General features: G+C 46.5%; 1 protein-coding gene across 7 annotated transcripts in view; it reads left to right on the top strand.

Moving 5' to 3' along the window:
• WAC (WW domain containing adaptor with coiled-coil) overlaps nucleotides 1-24362 on the top strand; it is a 676706-nt gene that overhangs the window by 149618 nt on the left and 502726 nt on the right. For 4 of the 7 annotated variants that reach the window (XM_078663389.1, XM_078663395.1, XM_078663393.1 and 1 more), the window contains exons 5-6: nucleotides 23820-23935; nucleotides 24024-24139. In XM_078663389.1, coding sequence (XP_078519515.1) covers nucleotides 23820-23935; nucleotides 24024-24139 — 232 coding nt within the window. The remainder of the gene's footprint in view (nucleotides 1-23819; nucleotides 23936-24023; nucleotides 24140-24362) is intronic. The other 3 variants (XM_078663394.1, XM_078663392.1, XM_078663390.1) reach the window with 1 other exon arrangement.

Genomic DNA, 24362 nt, shown 5'->3' with positions numbered 1-24362 from the left:
GCGTGACCCTGGTGGTTCAACACCTGGCAGGTTCTCTGAACGCCAGGGTGGACGAGCTCAGCCGTCGGTGCATGATGGATCACGAATGGCGTCTGCACTCTTACGTGGCGCAAGGCCTCTTTCAGCAGTGGGGAGAGCCTTGGTTAGATCTATTCGCCAACGCGCAATGTCATCAGTTCTGCGCGTTGAAATTTCCAGGCGGCACTCGCTCGGAGACGCTGTTCGTCGCGAGTGGAGTTGCGGTCTGTTGTACGCCTTTTCGCCTATACCACTTCTGCCCAGAGTGCTGAAGATCAAACGCGACCGGGCCCAAGTCATCCTTGTGGCTCCGGACTGGGCACGAAGGTACTGGTATCCCGAGCTACTCAGTATGTCAGTCGATCCTCCGGTTTGTCTGCCTCTTCAGGAGGACCTTCTGTCGCAGCAGCAGGGGACGGTCCTCCACCCGAACCTGTCCAGTCTCCACCTCCATGCTTGGAGATTGAGCGGCGACAGTTGAGGCCATTTGACTTGCCTCCTGAAGTCTGTAATGTCATTCTGGCAGCCAGGCGTCCCTCCACAAAGTCGTTGTACGCCTGCAGGTGGAACAAATTTGTGGCATGGTGCACAGCAAAGGCTGTGGATCCTCTTTCTGCCCCACTTTCAGAGGTTCTTCTCTTCCTTCTTTCTCTTGCCCAGCAGGGCTCTGCTCTGGGCACTATCAAGGGCTACCTTTCTGCCCTTTCTGCCTTTCTGAGGCTGCCTGATCAACCTTCTATGTTCAAGTCCCCTATTGTAACTCGTTTTCTGAAGGGCATCACACACATGTTCCCTCCTGTTCCGTTTGTGATGCCTCAGTGGGACTTGAACCTTGTTCTTACCTTTCTGATGTGCGCTCCCTTTGAGCCACTTCACAACTGTCCTCTCCGCCTTCTTACTCTGAAGACTGCTTTCCTGGTTGCCATCACCTCTGCCAGGAGAGTGAGTGAGCTCCAGGCTCTTTCGTCCAAACCCCATTTCCTTTCTGTCCATCCGGACAAGGTTGTGTGGCGGACTAGACAATCTTTCCTGCCCAAGGTTGTCACGGCCTTCCATATCTGGCAGTCTATCACCTTACCCACTTTCTTTCCGCCACCGCATCCTTCTAAAGAGGAAGAGCGGCTCCACCGTCTGGACCCAAAATGTGCGATTTCGTTCTATCTGGATCGCACACGCCAGTTCCGGGTGGATGACCAACTCTTTGTTGGTTTCGTGGGCGCTAAGAAAGGACGGGCGGTGCACAAGAGGACCATCTCTCGGTGGGTCATCTTTTGTATCAAGGCGTGTTTCTCCTTGGCGAGGAAGGAGACTCCTGTGTTGGGCTGCGAGCCCATTCCACTCGGGCTATGGCGGCTAGCACTGCCCTGGGCCGGGGAGTCCCCTTGCAGGACATCTGTCAGGCAGCTACGTGGGCATCCCCGCACACATTTGCAAGACACTACTCCCTGGACAGCCAAGTCCAGAGGGATGGCTTCTTTGGCCGTTCCGTCCTCCAGGACTTTCTGGTGTGATTATTGGTTCGCAGGCCCACCACCGGGGTTGGTATTGCTGGGGTATCTATTCTAAGGTAAGGAATCTAATAATAACCTGTTTCTTTCAGATGAACAAGTTACCATCGGTAACGATATGTTCGAGGCATGTGGGCTGCTGAATTCATATCTGTGCATAGATCGCCGCCTAGTGTTGGGTCCGGATGATTGCACATTGTTGTCCTGGAAGAGTATTCGAAGTATCACGAGATAGGTGGCTCCTCCTCTGGACTACAGTGCGCATGGGCATCCTCTCCATCCTCAGATTGTTTTTTTCCGCCATTGGGTTCGGATGTACTTTCCTTTACTCAAAGTTCGGAGTCGAAACTTACCTTTCTAAAGGCCAAAAGGCCTTCGGTATCGTCGGTATTGTCTCGAATCGGTGCCGACAGCTTCTTTACAAACTTTATTCAACTTGGGTAGTCGAATCGGGCCGCGGGCCTTCTCGGCGCCACGCGACCAGTCGTCGATGGAATGGAGCCCATTTAAAAGCTGCCCTCTTTGTAACTCAAAATACCCACATATCGATAAACACCCTGTATGTAACAAGTGTTTATCTCCAGAACATAATGAATCCGACTGCCTAGCCTGTGCCCAATTTCGTTCCAAATAGACACTTCGGACTCGACGGGCCACTAGGCTAACCATGCAGAAACCAGCGCCAGAGCCTGAAAATATCTTCGACGAAGATCTTGTTTAAGCCGAAGAATATGAACAACAGTCGGATCAAGATTCAGAGCATGGCTCCGAATACTACATCGACGACGAAGAAGGCATCGACGAGTTAGGAGATGACGAGCACGGAATCGGAGCCGTAGAGGACGACTCCAGTGATGAAACGGGGCCTACCGTGAGTACGGCGCCCCAAACCTATACCTCCATGGTTCCACAGGCTCAGGTCGAGGCATCGCCACAAGGCCTTAGCCAAGATCTTGAAACACATTCTACAGCCCCGCAATACAGCTCAGCTAAGAATATTACAAAAGAGCCATTGGATCAACGTACTCCGAAATTGGTAACATCGAAACCAAGAGTTTTGGAACCAAAAACGAAACCGAAACTAATCGACTACACGGTCTTCGGACCACACTACGTCGATCCATCTGAGTCGAGACCAAAGAAACTCATCGACAATACGGTCTTCGGGCCAAACTATGTCGAACCATCGGAGTCACACACAAGGGTCGTCGAGCCGAAGACTAGCGCCCCTATATCGGCTACAAAACAAAAGGTCGTCGAACCAAAAACATCGGCGCCGACAGTCGAAAACACAAAAAAGGGACTCGATCCGAAGAAGGTTGTCTACCCCAAACATACAGTCGACAAACCAATGGCTCAGCAAAAGAAAGCAATCGAGCCGAAGAAAATTGACCCGAAAAAAGCCATGGAACCGAAAACAAAGGGCGTCGATCCAAAACCACAGGTTCCAAAATCGACACCAGGACACAAGTCCGTCATCGGAAAGAAAAAAACTGTCGAGACGGAAAAAACATCGGCGCCGAAGAAACGGGCACTACCGAAACAAACTGTAGTACCACAAAAGGCGATCGGACCGATAAAGTTTGGCTTACCACCTACCTCAAAACCTAAGGCGGTCGACCCAATAAGCGGCACCGAAACAAACCAAACAAAAGACATTGGCAAAAACACCGAGAACTGCTGAACAGGAGGTCTTACATCCAGACCCTGAAGCAGTAGAACACTCAAAACTTTACATTGACCCTAACTCCGGGAAACTCACTCTCTACAAAAGGAAGATCAGACCAGAGACTGAGAAAGAGACTTACACAATACCACTCAAAAAGAAAAGGGACTGGTCTACTTCACCTATTCTATTTGAGCCTATTCAGCCAACTAGGACTAACCCATACTCATATACACCCACACACTCAGATGAAGAGGTGGATGAGTAATATGATCAGGAATACAACAACCCAGTAGACACTGATCAAGATAGTCAAACACAACCATGGGTTGACCCAGTACATCCTGGCGACTCACAAACCCATTCCTGATACATCTGCATACCCTGCTAGGCCTTCTCCTACAGAAAACACAGCTGCTTTTAATTCACTAATTGAAAGGGCAGCCCTCCATCACAATGTGGACATGCATGCAGACCCTGTGGAGGACGATTTCCTCTTTGACACTTTTGCCACATCAGATAGAACTGTTAAGACATTACCCATGTTAAAAATGGTACTTAAACATGCAGGAGACATATTTAAGGATACCACTAGGGCACGGGTGATTAACCCAAGAATAGAGAGAAAATATAGGCCAGCGCCACTAGACCCTACATATATTAAAGGACAACTGCTTTTAGATTCTTTAGTGGTAGCAAATGCACGTAAACGTGCAAACTCTCAAACAACTGGAGAAGCTCCACCTCCTGACAAAGAATCAAAGATCTTTGAGGCATCCGGGAAAAGGGAAGCCGCACAAGCAGCTAACATATGGAGAATATCTAACACGCAAGCCCTGTTAGCTAGGTATGACAGGGCACACTGACACCTTGGAAACACTTCTCATGCATTTACCTGAACCTTACAAGGAACAGGCTGAACAACTAGTACAGGAGGGAAAGCTAATCACTAACGCCTCCATTAAATGTGCCTTAGATGTGGCAGACGCGGCGGCCAGGTCTGTTAACACCAGTGTTATGATCAGGAGACATGCGTGACTACGCATTTCTGGTTTTAAAAATGAAGTCCAGTCCACTTTATTAAACCAGCCAGTCAATCCTGACTACATATTTGGTCCAGGGGTAGATACAATCCTGGACAAAATGAAAAAGGACACTGAGACAGCTAAGTCTATGGGAGCCCTACACTCACAACAACATAGAGGCTCCTTTCGTCGCTCAAATTACAGTGGTGCTGCAAGAGGTAACTCATCACAGCAGACCACAAACTACAAGGGAAACACACAAACCACCTACAATAAAACCAATAGAGATGGATACCGCGGCAATAACAACAAAGGCAGAGGACGAGGGAATAACACCACCAGATCCTCTACCAACACAAAACAGTGACTCCTTAGCGCTACCCCCACACCATATAACACCGGTCGGGGGACGATTACAGCACTTCCTACCAGTCTGGCAAAACATCACTACAGACAAGTGGGTAAGGCAAATTATCCAAAATGGCTATTGCCTAGAACTAACCTCCACGCCACCCAACATACCACCAAAACACCGTCCTATGTCTGTAGAACACCTCAACTTGTTGCAGCAAGAAGTAATCGGCATGCTGCAAAAAGGGGCCATAGAACTTGTACCGTTAAAACATCAAGGTACAGGGGGTATATTCACTATACTTCCTCATCCCCAAAAAGGACGGGTCTCTCAGACCCATATTGGACATCAGGCCCCTAAATCATTACATCTTATCGGAGCATTTTCATAAGCTCACTCTACAACAAGTGTTACCACTGTTGCGGCAAGGAGACTTCCTCGCAACCTTGGACCTCAGACGCATATTTCCATATCCCGATACACCCTGCTCACAGGAAGTATCTCAGGTTCACGCTACTAAATCAACATTATCAATTTAAAGTCCTTCCATTTGGTGTAACAGCCCCAAGAGTGTTCACAAAATGCCTAGCGACAGTGGCTGCACATTTAAGAAGACAACATATTCATGTCTATCCGTACCTGGACGACTGGCTAATACAAGCAAAGTCAGCCCAGCAGTGTGCCAGCCACATGTCAAAAACAATTCACCTACTGCACAGCCTAGGCTTCACGTTGAACTACCAAAAATCTCACTTTCAGCCATCCCATTTACAGCAGTACCTGGGAGCAACAATAAATACTCTAGCAGCAAAAGCATACCCAAACGCTGCAAGAATAAACAGTATGCAGCTACTAATCCAAAAGTTCAAGCCCCAACACTCGCTCTCTGCCCGAGTGTTTATGCAACGCATAGGCATAATGGCTTTGTGCATCTTCATAGTCCCTCACGCCAGACTACACATCCGTCCGCTACAGGAGTGCTTAGCATGGCAGTGGAACCAGGCTCAAGGACAATTGAAAGACCTAGTGTTGGTGACCAGTCGTGCATACAACTCTCTGCATTAGTGGAATCCACAAAACCTTTGCAAGTGACGACTGTTCCAAGAGCCTGTACCACAAATAGTGTTGACAACGGACGCATCCCTGATAGGATGGGGAGCACATGTACTTCAGTACACAGTGCAGAGCCTATGGACACCACAACAGAAGAAAGTGCACATCAACTTGCTAGAAATTATGGCAATTTTTCTGTCAATGAAAGCGTTCAAAGTACATTTATGCAACAAAAACGTGTTGATCCGGACGGACCACATGACAGCAATGTACTACATACAGAAACAGGGAGGAACACACTCTCCACAGCTATCACATCTAGCACAAAGCATGTGGAAGTGAGCCATCCAGAGAAACATTTTTCTCATGGCGGAACACCTCCCAGGCAAACACAACCAAATAGCGGATCTGCTCAGCAGACACAGCCAACAGCGTCACGAGTGGGATATTCATCCCACAGTGCTCCAACCATACTTCCAACAGTGGGGACAACCAGAGATAGACCTGTTCGCCACAAGAGAAAACGCAAAATGCCTGTACTTTGCCTCCAGGTTTCCACATCCGCACTCGCAGGGCAATGCGATATGGATGAACTGGTCAGGCAGATTTGCGTACGCTTTCCCCCCAGCACCGTTAATACCACTAGTGGCACGCAAACTACGCCAGCATTCACTGACACTAGTCCTGGTTGCCCCGACATGGGCGAGGCAACCATGGTACACAACGTTCCTAGAACTTTCCGTGGTGCCTCATCAAAGACTGCGGCTAACACCCGCTCTCCTCACTTAGAGCCATGGAGACATACAGCACCCAGATCCGCAACAACTGAACCTTGCGATCCGGCTCCTGAAGTCTTAGAGTTCGGGTACCTAAACTTACCTCCTGACTTTATGAACATTATCAAGGAGGCAAGAAAACCTACAACCAGAGCTTGTTACGCTGCAAAGTGGAAGCGTTTTGTCATTTACTGCAATAACAAAGACATAAACCCACTAGATGCCTCAACGCAAAATATCATTTGCTATCTTTTGCACCTACACCGTTGCAATCTAGCTTATTCCTCCATAAGAATACACTTAGCTGCCATTACAGCTTATCTTCAGAACAGACAGCATCTTTCGCTATTCAGAGTGCCTGCGATTAAAGCATTCATGGAGGGACTCAAAAGAATAATCCCCCCAAAACACCCACCTTCACCGGTCTGGAACCTAACCATCGTTTTAACCAGACTAATGGGACCACCATTTGAACCATTGCATTCATGTGAATTACAATTTTTAACATGAAAGGTGGCATTTCTAGTAGCAATTACTTCACTTAGAAGAGTTAGCGAGCTGCAAGCCCTAACTATTCAAGAGCCATTCATCCAAATACATGCAAATAGGGTAGTTCTTAGAACAAACCCTAAATTCATGCCCAAAGTGGTATCCCATTTTCATATCAATCAAACAATAGAACTGCCAGTGTTCTTTCAAAATCCAGTCAGTACCTGAAAGGGCTCTACACACACTAGATGTCAAAAGAGCACTTCTTTACTACATTGATAGAACTAAGGATTTTCGAAAGACTAAACAGTTGTTTGTGTCCTTCTCACCACAACATAAAGGCTACCCCATTTCAAAATCTGGGTTAGCCAGATGGATAGTTAAGTGCATCCAAATATGTTATCTAAAAGCAAAACGCACTTTAACAGTTCCCCCAGGAGTGCATTCTACACGCAAACTAGAGGCATCCATGGCTTTTCTAGGAAACATTCCTCTAGAGGAAATATGTAGAGCAGCCACATGATCTACCATACATACTTTCACAAACGACTATTGTGTAGATGTACATTCCAAACAGCAAGCCGCTGTAGGACAGGCTGTTCTCAAAACTCTTTTTCAGACTGCTGCAGCTGGCACAGGTAGCCACCGCTAAGGGAGAGACTGCTATACATTCTATGCACAGCTATGAATTCATCAGCCCACATGCCTCGAACGGAATATGCTACTTACCAGTATGCATCTGTTCTTGGCATGTAGGGCTGCTGACATTCATATCGCCCACCCTCCTCCCCGGTGCCTGTCGCAGCTGTAGCATTCTTTATTACTTTCTTGCATGGACATCTCTTTGTGTACCATACTCCATCTCTGCCACAATGGCGAAAAACAATCTGAGGATGGAGAGGATGCCCATGCGCACTGTAGTCCAGGGTAGGAGCCACCTATCTTGTGATACTTCGAAGACTCTTCCAGGACAACAATGTGCAATCATCAGGACCCAACACTAGTTGGCGATCTATACACAGATATGAATGTCAGCAGCCTTACATGCCAAGAACAGATGCATACTGGTAAGTAGCATATTCCATCTGTAAGAAACAGTAGTTAGTATTAGATTCCTTACCGCCCCACCCATCCTCCCCGTTCTGCGAACTGATATCTAGGGTTAAGGTCATCCCCTTTCAGGGCCCTAGTTTCAATGGCACCAGTGTTGGTTTTTAACATGGCTCTGCGTTTCTGGCGCGGAAAAGCTGTGTCTAAGAACTGACGTCAGCACGCGGAGGCGGCGTTTGAGTACTCCAACGACGTCATCACGGCGCCCACGACGCCGACGACTGACGCAGAGCCGCAGACGACGCCTACCAACGCGCAACGGTACTGCTACGCAAAAATTTCCGGATCCAGTCTGACGCCTGGGGATATTCTAAGGTAAGGAATCTAATACTAACTACTGTTTCTTACAGATATATCGTACCGAAGGTAAGTAACTTGTTCATCAGTCCTTTGGTCAACGAAACAATAATTATTCCCAGAACAAGAGAAGACCGGCCTACCGCGGAAAGGATAAACGACAATGATCCTTATCACCTGCCACCGCTTCTGTCCCAATCTCATGCAAAAATTGGAGGGCAAATATCAAAATTCTACTCAAAATGGTCATCGATAACATCGGACAGGTGGGTCCTGGACAAGGGCCATGCCCTCGAATTCGAACAGTTTCCTCCAAACGTTCCACCAAGGGAACCACCTCCAGCTCATCTAAAGGAGCTGTTTACCCAAATCAATTTGATGTTGAAGAAAGGAGCAATTGAGAAGGTTCCTCACACGGTGAGGGGAACAGAATTCTACTCCCAGATTTATTCTAATAAAGAAGAAGTCCGGAGAATGGTGTCCAATTCTGGATCTCCGTGCCCTACACAAATATCTGAAGAAGCTAACGTTCAGAATGTTATCGCTACAGGAAATGCTGCATCTCCTATCGGCTGGAAACTACATGGCCACCTTGGATCTTCAAGATGCGTATTTCCACATCCCCATCTTACCTCGACACAAAGTTCCTGCGATTCAGAGTGGTCTGGCAGGGATTATCAATTCAAAGTCCTTCCCTTTGGACTGCGCTCGGCACCCAGGGTCTTTACAAAGGTCCTGGCCCCGGTAGCAGCACACCTCCGGCTGGAGGAAATACAAATATTTCCATATTTGGACGACTGCCTTATCAAGGCCAGTTCTTACGCAGACACACACAACCATTTACAACAGTGTCTAGCTCTCTTTCAATCTTTGGGCATTTCCATCAATGTCAGCAAGTCCCAGTTGATACCATCACGAAGACGAGCTTTCTTGGGGTCGACCCTAGACACCCAGCTTCGTGTCAGACGAAAGACCAGTCAAAATACAGGACATGGCTCTACATCTACTTTCAAAAAAGTCAGTTTCAGTCCGACGGTTCAAATCCTTTCTGGGGATGGTATCGTCTTGCATTCCGTTGATTCCGAATTGCCGTATCAGAATGAGGCCTCTTCAAGAAGAACTCCGGTTACAATGGCTGCAGGTCTCCGGTTCATTCGAGGACCTCATCCACATCACCCCTCGCATGCGGGGTTCCCTTCTCTGGTGGAAGCAAAGGAATCTACAACAAGGCTGCGCGTTCCTTCAGGACGCACCAAACTTTACGATCACCCTGGACGCATCCCTCGAAGGCTGGGGAGCTCATCTTCAGGGACTGACAATCAGCGGCAAATGGAGCCCTTAGCAGAAACGTTGGCACTTCAATCTATTGGAGCTGAGAGCCATCTTCCATGCCCTCAAATCATTTTGAGCAATCATTCAAGGAGCCACTGTATTGATTCGCACGGACAATACGACAAGTATGCACTATGTCAGCAAACTGGGAGGGACAAGATCGGCTCACTTGTCTCAGGAAGCCCAGGAGCTATGGGCATGGGCAATACGGCACAGAATCAATCTTCTAGCAGTTCATGTACCGGGAACCGAGAACGTTCTTGCAGACACACTCAGCAGGACAACAGTGTCCACTCGCGAGTGGAAACTTCATCAGCAGACGGTGGATCGGATCTTTCGGCAGTGGGGTCATCCAGATCTAGACATCTTTGCGACCAAGAAGAACAGCAAATGCCGATTCTTTGCAAGTTGGCATCCGCACAAGGACTCTCAGGGGAATGCGTTTTCGATCAACTGGTCACAAATATATGCCTACGCTTTTCCACCGATTCCGCTAGTTCCCAGAGTCAAGATGAAGAAGGGACCGTGTCGGCTGATTCTTATTGCCCCCAGGTGGCATCGCCAATATTGGTTCACCGAGCTCCTTCTCCTATCGGAGTGAGAACCAATCCAGTTACGTCCAACTCTGGACCTGCTCTCCATACAGGACGGTCAGATTTACCATCCGGACCCGACATCTCTGAAGTTAGCGGCCTGGCGCCTGAGTACCTTGAGTTTGCCCACCTAAACTTTCCTGCAGATTGTAAGGAAGTACTAGCCAATGCGAGAGCACCTGCTACTATAAAGTACAGTCTCAAATGGAAAGGTTTTTGTATCTGGTGTCGTTCAGCTGGAATTCATTCTCTTTTGGCTAAACCAGAGCAAGTCTTACCTTTTTTCTTACATCTGGCAAAATCAGGATTGTCTCATGCAACCCTAAAGGTTTTCCTGGCAGCGATTTCAAGATACCAACAAGATGGGACCACTTCTCTTAATTCTTCAAGAATTATCCAACAATTCTTCAAAGGTCTTTTCAGAATGTTCCCTCCGGTACGTCGTCCACCACCATCGTGGCATCTTAATGTAGTGTTAGCGCAGCTCATGCGCCATCCTTTTGAGCCTATCCACAAAGCAGATTTAAAATTCCTTACGTGGAAGGTGTCCCTTTTATTGGCTTTGACTTCCTCTAGGAGAGTCTGTGATATCCAGGCTTTCACAGTTCATCATCCTTTCTTACAGTTCACAAATGACTCAGTGGTGCTCCGCACGAATCCAAAATGTATACCTAAGGTACCTTTGGACTTCCACCTTAACGAGCCTGTCATCTTAAAGACATTCTTTCCTAATCCACAATCCCCTGCAGAAAGGGCATTGCATACACTGGACATTAAGAGATGTTTAAAGTTCTATTTGCAGAGAACATCTATGTTGCGCAAATCTGATCAACTATTTATCACTTATGGTACGATTCATAAAGGCCAAGCTGTCTCTAAGCAAACAATTGCGAGATGGATCTCTGCAGCTATTGACTTTTGCCATACACAAGCAGGACGACCTCTGCAAGCAGCTCCTAGAGCGCACTCTACAAGGGCAGTGTCTTCCTCAACTGCTCTTTTCGCTTGAGTCCCTCTCCAGCACATCTGCAGAGCGGCGACCTGGGACAGTCGGCATACTTTTGCCAAACACTACTGTTTGGATGCAGCCAGCGAAACCGATTCTTCAGTGGGTCAAGCAGTCCTGCGTAATCTTTTCAAAAACGGTGAGCCTCTGTTGCCCACCTCCTATTACGGCTGTCAGACGCTGTTGTGCTTATTTTGTTGTGCACATGCTCAAGTATTTGCTTTTTTATGCTTTTAGTGATGTGATTATTTATTGAGATATATATATATATATATATATATATATATATATATATATATCACAACAGGACCTCTCTACTCGGAGAAGTATGAGTCGCACGCCTCACGGTGATTCTTGTTTTATTTCATTTTCAGCGCTGACAGGCTTTTGTTCCGATGTATTTCGGTCAAAACATTGACTTTTTTCACAGGTTAGCCACGGCATCTCTGGGCTGCAGATTCCACCAAACAAAACAATTGCTTAATTTGTAGTGTTTGCCCCCCCTAGTGGGCGCCACAGTGGGCCTCAGTTTTGTTAGTGCATGCTGGTATTTGTGGTGCAAAAACAGTCCTCAATTATTTCCCTCCAGTGGGTGATGCCTAATATTTCACTGCATATGATTTAAAAATCACCGTTGCTCCCTCGCATCCCACTTTCAAGGTGCTGGAGTCCATTACCATATATATATAATTTCATGGTTATGTGTATCTCCTATTACCAGTTCATGCTACCAAGAGAGTCTTCCAGACACGGATGTGTACTGCTATCTACTCTGATTCAGGCATGTGAATCTTTGAAATACACCCCTACTACTGGAGAAGAACAATAGTTACTTACCTGTAATCTGTGGTTCTCCAGTATTGGTGTCTTTCATAGATTCACATGCAACCCACCCACCTACCCTCAGATGCTCTTAGGCTACATTGGTTTACCATCACTCCTTGCGAGAAAATCGGAGAGCCTTAGCCTCTGGGGAGAACCTTCTGGTGGGTGCTGTCGACTGATTGGCTGCAGTTTGGTCTATACAAAATGACTAGGATAGTCATGAGTGTGGAAGTTTTTTCTCCTGTAGCTTGGGCTACTTTATTTCCTGGTTGGGAATTACTGGTTTTTAGGTTTCGCTGGAGGGCGGAGCTCTTAGCTCCGCCTCCAGAGAGATCTCTTGATTTCCAGTAAGGAGAATGGAATACGCCCCCCTGTCCCATTGGCTACCTCCATAAATGGAGGCTAGCCATTGGAACAGAGATCTGTCCGTCAAGGCCAGACCAGATTCGGGGGCGTTTCCGAGATTTTTTCCCAGGGCGGAGTTACGTTTTTTCCCGTTCCCTCCCCTTTCACTGATGCGCTGTCCCCTCGCTGTCCTGTGCACGTTTCCCGCCGTCCGTGTCCTCTCCCGCCCCCTCCCGCCGTCCGTGTCCTCTCCCGCCCCCTCCCGCCGTCCGTGTCCTCTCCCGCCCCCTCCCGCCGTCCGTGTCCTCTCCCGCCCCCTCCCGCCGTCCGTGTCCACTCCCGCCCCCTCCCGCCGTCCGTGTCCACTCCCGCCGTCCGTGTCCACTCCCGCCCCGATTGATGGTGATCTAGAGCCGGCATTTGCCCGTAAAAATCAGCCCCCGCCTGCCTACCTAAGGAGAAGGGCCGCTGCGCTGCCCGCAGCGATCCGGAAGTGGTTGGCCGGCCGGCCAATCCCAGCGCGGCCGGCCGGAAGTGCCCGCCCCCGCAGCCCGGGGGGAAGAAAGAAGAAGCATGGCGGCCGGTTTGCAGGGCTCCCGTGATGCGAGGGAGCCCTGCTGCATCTAGGAGAGGAGAGGAACCCCGCCCGCGGCCCCAAAGCGACCGCCGGAGGAGTGCTGCAGGGAGCAAGGCTCCCGTGTGAGGAGGAGAGCCCCGCCCGCCAGAAGACAGTCGGTGAGTGCGGGTGCATACGTTTTTATAGACAATGTGTATTCCAGTGGCCAATCCTACATCTTGTTATAATAGCGTTTGGGATTAAGAGAAGTGGCCACTAAACTATGAAATAATTTCCCCTCAACGTGTAGCCTCCGTAATCTCGTATTTTTGGCACCCATATAATGGAAACGGTAATAAATTCTCACTTCCGTCATATGCTTATTTCATCACCTCCTGCACTCAACATGGTAAAGGAAATCGAAACTTTTGCACCAATGCAGTGGGGCCAACACGGCAGACACTGACATGCTGACCGTTGAGTGCTGCACAGTGTGTTTCTTACCTTTATGGTAGATGCAAGATGGTGAGTTGCACACCTATGTGCTCAAATGCTCTTAAACAACATCATTTCACGTACTCTAGCAATTAAATCTGCTTGCCGTGCTAGCTTCCTCTGCGCTCTGGGATAACATATCCAAAAGCCCATGATCCTTATTGTGGTGACACAGAGTATTGATGCAGAATGTAATAGAAACTTTTTTCCCCCTTATTTTCAAAGGATACCCCTTCTCTCCCTAAAAAAACAAAGCCTGTCCGCAGTGGTTCATTTTACCACTAGGCGTTTTTTAAATTGTAATCTCTGACCTGCAGCTGTACATAAAGAGTTAGTCTTTTTTGCCTGAAGTGGCAGTGACCGTTCTCCCCGCCCCCCAGTTCCAGCTGAAGGGCAGAAGCCCCAGTATGATAAAACAGCCGGTATTTCAAATTGGATGCTGCGCCGAAAAGATGAAAGGCTGAGCTCTAAGCACGTGCAGCAGGTTCTCTTCACACTAAGCTGTCCCTCCATGTGGACTTGTGCCTTAATATCATTAGACTCGTTCGTGTGTTGTCAGATGGAAACATGTCATTGCAACTTTTAAATCAATCGTGTGGGTTAAATTAGAACAGTACAGAGCGGGCATTAACCCACCGAGCTTTCTGGCAGCACTGCGGGCTTCCTTACAGCAGATCCTGCGGCCGGCAGCGCAGATAATGCCCGCTCCTCGTGGCCGGATATGGTAGCAGTGTGAGTAAGGCACAGCAAGGATGAGTGCTATGGTATAGAGCCCCTGACGTCTATGATTCCAACAAGGCAGGAAGTGACTCTTGCAAAGTCAGAGGGCACAAATAGCTCAGTGGGTTCATGCTAAGCTAGTAGACGACCCTGGCACTGGTAAGATTTTTATGTTCCTAGTTTTAGTCTTCGATTGGACCAAAACCTGCAACAGTAAACTGTAATCCCAAAGGGAGCATAGCCGCGGGCGCTTTTCATTGTTAACAACATCGTCTCCTAAAGTCTGGGAAGGGTGCCTCGAAGCACTTCAAACTGTAATGATCTGAAGCACCAAACCACGCTCGCTTTCAAAGCGAGGTCTGGCGCTAGAAAACTAGGCACCCGGGGACAGCGTGTCCCTCCATTCTCCCCATTTAATATGTTTACGGTTTCTAGCGCCTGACTCAGCATTTAATCTCTACGAGATTGCCAAAATGAGCACCTTCTGTTGATATCAGTGACGTCTACTGTCATTGGCACGCTGCATTTAATTCTCAAGTTGCCAGCGGCATTAGGCCCGAAGAAGGGGTTACGCAGTATACTTCGGGGGAAACCGCGCCGCTTCACTCCCAGCGCCAAGATGCCTTGGTATTCGTGTGTTTAACAAATACCACTCTATATTCGAGGCGTGCACCACGCTTTGCTTGCCTTACTGCCGCTCTATGCTTCGGGAATGTAAAGTGCAGCAGTGACTACTGCAAACTCCAGTTTTCCTTCTGGACATGCACAATCTGGCACAATTGTGTCTGGATGATTGCCCAAGGCACCCAGAGGACTCCTACACCAAGATGTGTTACTTTAATCCTAGGCTTTCAGTTAAGAATTTGGTGAACTCTGGGAGCTGTAGTCCTAGTTTCTTTCAGGTTTTTTTCATTTAATTAAACTAAACCATCTCAAAACAAGGACCTGTAATAGAAAAGCCTGGGATTGGAACACAGTGTCCTTGGTCGCACAGGGCCTTCTGCAAACATTAAGCTTGACTCAACACTTTTGGTATTCTAAAGTTGCTTTAGGGCGCTATGGGGTAACGGAAGAGCAAGGTGAATTAGCATGAAGTAGGGGACAATAAATAGTGTTGGGAATAAATGTCCTCGTTTGTGGAAGAGACTTTGATGAAAAAAACGCAAATACAATTAGACAAGATTGTCACATTTCGAGTCCAGATGGTGTACTTTCCTTTTTCCTGGATCTAGTGCTCTAAAAGAGGGCCGAGACTGTCTTTTTTTTTTTTTTTGCACCAGGGTCCCAGTAGTTTGTGTTTTTACCAACGTCTTTGACCCTGCACCCACCCCCACCCTTCCCCCCACACTTCCCGTACTTTTTAATGCACTTCGACCTTTGATTACATGGTAGGCGCATCCTTCGTCACATGGCTTCTCAGCGCTAGCACATCCCGCTGGTCTGCTCTCCCACGAAGCAGGCGCGGCCCTGCATGTTTATCAATCCCCGGAGGCGGTGCCTGTGAGAGCCGGGATGGGCTGGAAACAACCCACACCTGCAGTGTGAGAGACAGTGTGTATGAGAGACAGCAGAGCAGTGTGTGTAAGAAAGACAGCAGTGTGTAAGAAAGACAGCAGTGTGTAAGAAAGACAGCAGTGTGTAAGAAAGACAGCAGTGTGTGAGAGGGACAGCCGTGGGTGTGTTCAAGGCAGAGTCAGCAGTGTGAGAGAGACAGCAGTGTGAGACCTTTTATTTAGGTTTTGGTTTTTGAAACATAAATAAAACGAATTATTTGCAATGTCAATAGCACAAACTTGCGTAAATACATGACCTATTGCATCGAAAATGCAATAGGTCTCGCATTTGCGAGAGATTAAGCTATTGCCATTGTAAATGACAATGCCATTTATTTATCTGTTTTCAAAACCAACACATAAATAAAAAGTTTGTCATTTACAATGCCAATAGCTCAAACTTTTGCAAAGGCGAAACCGTTGCATTGTAAATGCTTGTTATTATGATATTATGGCATATTATTGCTATTTTATGTACAGTGGGACTCCCACTCCGACGACGGGGAATGATTCAGGCATGGGAATCTATGAACGACACCAATACTGGAGAACCACAGATTACAGGTAAGTAACTATTGTTCATCTACGTTTTCCAAGGAAGACTCCGATATCGAAGAGGACATCACACAAGGTCAATGTACCATGGGTAAAGATGCTCCGCTGCCCCAATGTCGTCCTTTAAAAATGCTCTGGACCCTCATCTGCCTTAGTGCCATGGTCGGCACTGAGAAAAAAAGTTTCAAACGCCCGGCCTCTGGCTCGGCACAGAACCCTGTGTCAAAGTCTTCCGGCTCGTGACCGAGTCGACCACTTTCAGGCCCGAACCAAAATCCTCAGCACCAAAATCAAAACCAACAGCTTTGGGTCCAAAATCCTCAGCACCTAAAACCTTAGCACCGGAAATTCTGCCACCTAAAGACAAGACAGCTCCTCTTCCATCCAAAGAGCCTCAGTTTGGATGTCCAGCCTTCCAACAAGGACCCAAAGCAAAAAGAACTTGTCATTAACCCTAAAACTGGACATCTTTACGCAAAGCTACCAGCAAAACGCGAGCCAAAAATCCAGGACTCTTACCATATTCCTTGGAAAAGAAAGAATATGGGTACTAATACTTCTCCACCTCCCCTTTCAGTTTCTTCACCAATAGATTCAAATTTACTTATCAATCCCACAAATTAATCACATCCACAATAAGCTGATCACCAGGATGATCGGGACGGGGATGGAGATGCACCAGATGACAATAATACTGACCTATTGATCGATTATAATACAGATCCTAATACTGACAACAAACCAGATTTAACCCTTCAACAAAACGTTCTCCACCAGAAGATAACTTAGGGTTTATAGAGCTAGCCAACAGAGCTTCTCTATACCATGAAGTGCAGCTTCACAAAGAGGCCTTTGAAGACTTTTTATTCGAAACCTTGTTATTCTCAAAAAACAACACATACACTGCCTATGCCTAGGGGTATGCTTAAACATACAGATAACATATTTAAAGACCCAGTGCGCACTAGAATGATCACTCCAAGAGTAGACAAAAAGTATAAAGCCGCATCCAGTGACCCACTTTACATCAGAGGTCAACTTCCATTAGAATCCTTAGTGGTTTAAAATGCTCGTAGGCGGGCAAATTCACAAACGGGAGATGACATTCCTCCTGATAAGGAATCAGTTAATAGAGACCTCTGGCAACAACAAATGTTGCGGCACAAGCAGCCAATACTTGACGTATAGCTAAAACCCAGGTTCTGTTAGCTAGATATCACAGAGCTCATTATGATGAATTGGAACAATTGCTCCAATTCTTACCAGATGAGCACAAAGCTAAGCACATGATTTAATCCAAGAAGGGAAACTCATTTCCAACACTTCCATCAGGTGTGCGTTAGATACAGCTGATACTGCTGCACACGCTATTAACACCAGTGTTCTACTTAGAAGGCTTGCCTGGCTCAGGGTTTAAACCCGAGGTGCAAGCCTCTATCTTAAACCTTCCCTTTAACAAAGAACATCTATTTGGACCTGAGATAGACCCTTTATTAGAAAAAATTAAGAAAGAAACAGATGTTGCCAAATCCATGGGAGCTTTACAAACCCCATCTAATCGTGGTTCCTTTTGCCGCTCCTTTTACAAGGGAGGCTCAAAGACCGTGCCAACACAGTTCCACCACGCCATTTAGAGGTAACAATCAATCACCATCTTCTAGAGGTTACTTTCGAGGAGGATTTTGAGGAGAAAATGTCAGGGGAAGAGGTAAAAGTAACACCTTGTGTAAGCAGAAGTCAGCTTCCGGAGCTAAGGATCAATCCGAAGATGATGATCTTCTTCCAGCTGGTCAACAGGTCGTGAGTAAGAGCGTCGAACCTGTTCACCTCCCCATTCCGGGACAGGCTTCGGTTCCACTCCCACCTTCGGGTCCGGGAGCACACCGATCGAAAACGCCCGACGCCCCGTCTTCAGGCTCGGCAGCGAAGAGTGGTAAAAAGCCTCCGATCGACTCGGGCTCGAGTCGAACCGTCGGTCCCGAAAAACAGAAAGTGCTTAAGCCAAAGTCCGCACCGGCACCAAGACACCCTTCGATACCGAGGGTTACCGAACTGAAACAGAAACCAAGTTCGGCACCAAGAGACGTTCCGAAACCAAGTTCGGCACTGAAAGAGGTTCCAAGGGTTACCGAAACAAAAACTACTTCGGTACCTAAAAAGTCGGACCCGAAAGCGGTTTCCATAACCAAACACATTTCGGCACCAAAAACGGACGAGTCTTAACACTCAGCAGCCAAAGCTTCGGATCAAAAAAGTGTAGATCCATGAAAAAAGCAAGATAAATCTTTGGAATTGAAAGCAAGACTCGTTCCAAAGATAATAGACACTGTAAAAACTAAATCTGACGGCTCCAAAGAACATAAATTGACGCCGAAGAAAGATTTGCCTGTAGAAGAGCTTTTCCAGCCTGATGTAAGGCAAAAGACTCTGAAAATTCACCCACAAACTGGACAAATATATACAGTGCCTGAAAAGAGGAAAATGGACTGTCCTAAAACATCTCCTGTTTCTCCAAAGAAGCATATTCAGACTTGACCAACAAGACCTCCTTCAGCACAAGTAGAAATACTAGCTATTTCTCCTGCACACTCACCAGTTAGTACACATAGTATAATACCACAGGAGGATGATTATGGGGATACATACTCAACACAGTTATCAACAAATGGATGACCCAGATGATATGGCTGGGTATTCAGGTGACCCATGGGAAGATTACAATTCACCAGATGCTCCAGATCTACCACAAGACGAGGCATACCAGTCTAGACCTTCTCCACCAGATGACACCATTGGGTTCACACAGCTCATCCGTAGAGCAGCTATTTTCCATTGAGTAGACCTGCATACAGATCCAATAGAAAAGGATTTTCTTATGGATACACTGTTAACATCACATAAAACCACTAACACACTACCAATATTGAATCACTAACACACTACCAATACTGAATGGAGTGGTAATATATGCACCAGAAATATTTAAAGATCCAGTCAGGGCCAGGGTAATTAACCCCAGACTGGAAAAGAAATATAAAGCGGCTCCCTCTGATCCGGCATACATTAAGGGACAGTTGCCACTAGATTCGCTGGTAGTGTCAAATGCGAGAAAGAGAGCCAATTCGCAGTCAACAGGGGATGCTCCACCCCCTGACAAAGAATCAAAGCTTCTAGATGCCTCAGGGAAGCGTACACTATCACAAGCTGCTAATATATGGAGGATTGCTAACACTCAAGCTCTGTTAGCAAGATACGACAGAGCTCATTATGATGAGCTAGAGTCTCTCATGCAACACCTGCCAGAACAATATAAGGCTTGGGCTGCTGATTTAATACAAGAGGGAAAGGTTATAACCAACACCTCCATAAGATGCGCACTAGACACTGCAGATACAGCATCTAGAGCAGTAAATACAGGGGTACTGTTGCGTAGGCATGCATGGCTAAGAATCTCTGGATTCAAACCAGAGGTACAAGCCAGTATACTAAACCAGCCATTTGACCAACAACATCTTTTCGGTCCAAATGTAGATAGTGCGCTAGAAAAAATGAAAAAAGACACGGATACGGCAAAATCAATGGGCGCTTTGCAAACACAAGCCCATAGACCTTCCTTTCGTCGCTCCTCCTATAGGGGTGCATCAAAGGGCTTCCAAGCTGACACTACCTCCTCTACTTACGAACAGGCCAACCAAACCTCACCCAGTAAGGGATACTATAGAGGAGGGTATAGAGGAAATAATAATAAGGGCAGAGGCAACAACAATCGCAATGCCTCTACTCCCAAACAGTGACTTCCCTTCCATCCCCCAGACCATTCCACTCCGGTCGGGTGAAGATTACAACAGTTCCTACCTGTCTGGAACTCCATCACCACAGACAGGTGGGTGAGACAAATAATTCAGTCAGGTTATTGCCTGGAGCTCACTTCCACTCCTCCAACAATACCACCCAGACAACATCCTATGTCACAAGTGCACCTCTTACTACTAAGGCAAGAGGTAGAATCACTACTGCAAAAGAATGCAATAGAACCAGTACCAAGGGTACACCAAAACACAGGGGTTTACTCCTACCCAAAAAGAACGGGTCTCTCAGACCAATCCTAGATCTAACACCCCTAAACCAGAACATACATTCAGACCACTTTCATATGGTCACATTACAACAGGTCTTACCGTTGTTAGAAAAAGGGGACTTCCTTGCCACATTAGACCGCAAGGACGCCTACTTCTACATTCCCATTCATCAGTCTCACAGAAAGTACCTAAGATTCGTGCTAGAAGGTCAGCACTACCAATTCAAGGTGCTCCCCTTCGGAGTGACAACAGCACCTCGAGTATTCACAAAGTGTGTAGTGGTAGTAGCAGCACACTTAAGAAGGGACAACATTCATGTATTCCCATATTTAGACTGGCTAATAAAATCCAAGTCATACAACCAATGTGTACAGCACACGCATCAAACAATCTGCCTGCTGCACAAGTTGGGGTTTACAGTAAATCAAAACAAGTGACATCTACAACCGTCTCTATCTCCGCAGTACCTAGGGGCCACGATAGATACCTCCAAGGCAGTAGCGTATCCCAACTTAATAAGAATACAAGCTATGCAAAATCTCATACAAAAATTCAAAGCACAACACTCACAAGCGCGAGTGTTCATGCAGCTAATAGGAATGATGGCATCTTGCATTTTCATAGTGCCATACGCAAGGCTACAAATGCGCCCCATACAAGAATGCTTGGCAGGTCAGTGGAATCAGGCTCAACAAGAGAACAGATCTGGTGGTGGTAGACGACCGGACACATCGCTCTCTGCAATGGTGGAACACCAAAAACCTTTCCAAGCAGTGAGGCCAACTCCTCTCCCCTTTGAGTGTGTGACATCATTTGCTGCCTGAGTGTGTACAACAATTGCTTAACATTTCCTGTGATAAAGCCTTACTGCTCACCCACACTACCACAAATAGAGAGTAAGGTGTGGTCTACTTTTCCCCCTGCCTATCTTTGGGGTTCCACTGGACTCAGTGCATACTATACCTCATTTTGGTATAGTATGTTTAGAGCCAGCTTCCTACAATATCCTATTTAGAAATGCTCCATGTGTGCTTGTTGGAAAGTGGGTTATTGGTAGGGGCAAATGTAGGTCTGCCTCTGGCAATAAGGCCACTAACACATGATAGGACTCGGCATAGGTCTTAGAAAATTATTCCTTTGCTCAACCCTTGGTAACGTGGCTGCGAGCAGACAGGCTGAACTTCAAAGACAGGTATGTAAAGCATTCAAAAACACCATTTCAGTAAATAATTAAGACACAACACAAAATAAAAATCAAACACCAATTTATAAAAAGAGGTCATATTTTTATCTTTTAAATGACACCAAAAATGAAAGTAATCCACTGTAGGGAACCAGAGATATACATTTTTTAAGATTAGTCACTTTCTAGTGCTTAGAAACCAACAGCGCCCCTTTAAGTCATTTCGTTTTCTCTGTCAGGGACACACCTTTATAAATTGTTCTGAAGAATTCTCACCACTGTAGTGAGCCGCCTTCTTCAGCAAGCGGGGTCTAGTTAGAACACCTTCCTGGTGTTATGCTTGCGGGTCCCAAAGTATCCAGCACACAATCCAAGGTTCTGGAATCTCCAAGAGGGTCCTTGAAAGTGTGAAACTTCAATTCCGCAAACCACTTGAACAAAACCCTTACAAATCCACTGGTACTACAGACTTTGAATTCTTTGTGGGACTGTCCAGGTGAGCTCTGTTAACCTGTAGCTTGCAGGGAGTCCACTCTTAGTCCTTTGGCAGCAAGGTAATCCACATGGCTGTAGTTTCAGATGGTGCAGTCTTCATAGGTCAGGCCTTAGAGTTCCTTGCACAGCAAAAATAACTTTCCAGCAGGGCACTTCTTGCTTCATTCAGTTTCAAGTAGCAGATCTGGAGGGGTCTGCCCTCTCAGATACTTAATCAAAATTCTCTGGGTCAAGCACCAGGTCACTGCTGACCAATGAGAGCAGGGCAACTCCTCATAGTTATGACCACATCCTGTAGAGTGTTGCATTAGTTTGTCCCAGAGCGCATCATTCTTCCAAATCCATAATGGCTGTTTTTCCAGCAAGGAAATAATAGCTAACTAAACATACCCCCTGGGATTGCTTATTTCCATGGACTCTCCGCCTACCATCTGCACATAACTTCCTTAAGGCTAGCCCTGACTCTGGGTCAATACTGCCCGAGTGGACTGAAACCCAGGCCTCCCCTCTACCTTTGAAGAGCATAGTGTACGACGCCACCTCCTGGCCTGGCATTCCTATAGACCAGCCCACTGCCCTCCCAGCAGAGTGATTAACTGGAGGGGTTCAACTCTTCAAAGCAGCCTGGCTAATCCACTTAACTCTGACCAATCAGGGCAGACCACTGGAAGGCTGAATTTGGACCTACAAACAAGAAAGTCTTAACTTCTTGTATGTACACTTTAGGAGAAATTCAACAATACACTATTGTTGGATTTACTACTACCATTCTGGGAAGTCTTTGAATGGAATAGTCCTCTCCTATCAATATTTATTAATCAATAACTTCCTACCATGTTAACCTATGGGCCATGGGTTTTGCAATGGGGAAAATGACTGGGGCCACTTTTGTAGCACCAGGGCTTATAAAACCATATTTTATAAGTATTTCCCTAATTTGTGCAGGCCCCTACCCCCTGTGCACCTAGGGGAGACTTCAGGGGTTCTGAATCTGCAGAAATCATGCAGATTATCCATACCCAATCCTTCTAGCATCAAAGTCGAATTTGAGCAGCTCTTTAACACAATGTGGGGAGTGAAATGCAAAATTTCACTTTACCCAGGCATATACAAACTCATTTTATAAAGGTGCTCCTTATAGATAACCGACCCCCCACCCCTGGGATAGCTAGGGGTGACCCTGGGGGTCCCTAATATGCAAAAACATGGTAGGTTTTTCATTTTTAAGGGCCCCTACCCCCAAAGTCGAGTTTGGGCACCATTTAAGGTTTAAAAGCTCTCCTGGCCACCAGGGATGCTTTTTTAACTGACGTCAGGCTTCAGCACTGCACACATGCCAATGCAGAAAATCTGCTGGCCTCTAAACTGCCATGCCCCAGGATACTGGAGACTTCTAGGTAGTTTCAATCCCCTGCCCTATTACATACCAGGGGCTGATGGGGTAGGTCATGCCAATTACAGGGGTTCCCCACCATACCATAGTGTACCCTAGTGTATGTTGTGTGTCTTAACTGTATTCTAATGTCTTTTAGCTTGGCACTGGGCCTGGTTAAACAGAGCCCAGAGTCAGTCAGTCAGTCAGTCAGTCAGTCACCACCAGTTCCAGTCAGCAAAAAGTTGGGGGGGGGGGGGTGCCCAGGGCACAGGATGACTTTGCAACAGTGCTAATCCATGGGAATGCTATTTTGTCAAATTACTACATTTGCATGCACAGCAGAGTAATATGCACAAATGTTTTTACTTTTTATTTTAAATCTTATTTTATTTCCTTTTATAAATTGTTTTCAGACGTATGATCCTGCTGATGACTGGTCTGAACACATTAGCTCTTCTGGCAAAAAATACTACTACAACTGCAGGACAGAAGTTTCCCAATGGGAGAAACCAAAAGAGTGGCTTGAAAGGTACTTTGAGAATCATGCTGCACTGGAATGCAAATGTTGCTTATGTAAATCCACATCTGTTTTACAGTTTGTATTGTTTATTTTCCAGAGAGCAGAGGCAAAAAGAACCATCCAGTAAAATGGCAGTTAACAGCTTCCCAAAAGATAGAGATTACAGGAGAGAAGCAATGCAAGCCTCAAGTACTGGTGGGTTTTCCAGTGGATGTAAGTATTTAATAGATACATTAATTCATAATGCATGTTTTTTCATCAAAGGCTTCTGCTGACACCTTTATCATACCTGGATAAATAAATCTGTTTACTGCTCTGCATGCAAACTCTGCACCATAAAGTCTTAAACATGTAGCGATATTACTAAATTCAGTTTTACTCTAGTATGTGTTATATTAAAGTTGTACAGAAAATAGTTCATTAAATGCTTTTCTCT

Source organism: Lissotriton helveticus, chromosome 10, assembly GCF_964261635.1.
Source record: "Lissotriton helveticus chromosome 10, aLisHel1.1, whole genome shotgun sequence".
Taxonomy (NCBI): domain Eukaryota; kingdom Metazoa; phylum Chordata; class Amphibia; order Caudata; family Salamandridae; genus Lissotriton; species Lissotriton helveticus.
Note: the sequence above shows the minus strand (reverse complement) of the source record. Positions and strands in the feature narration are given on the sequence as shown.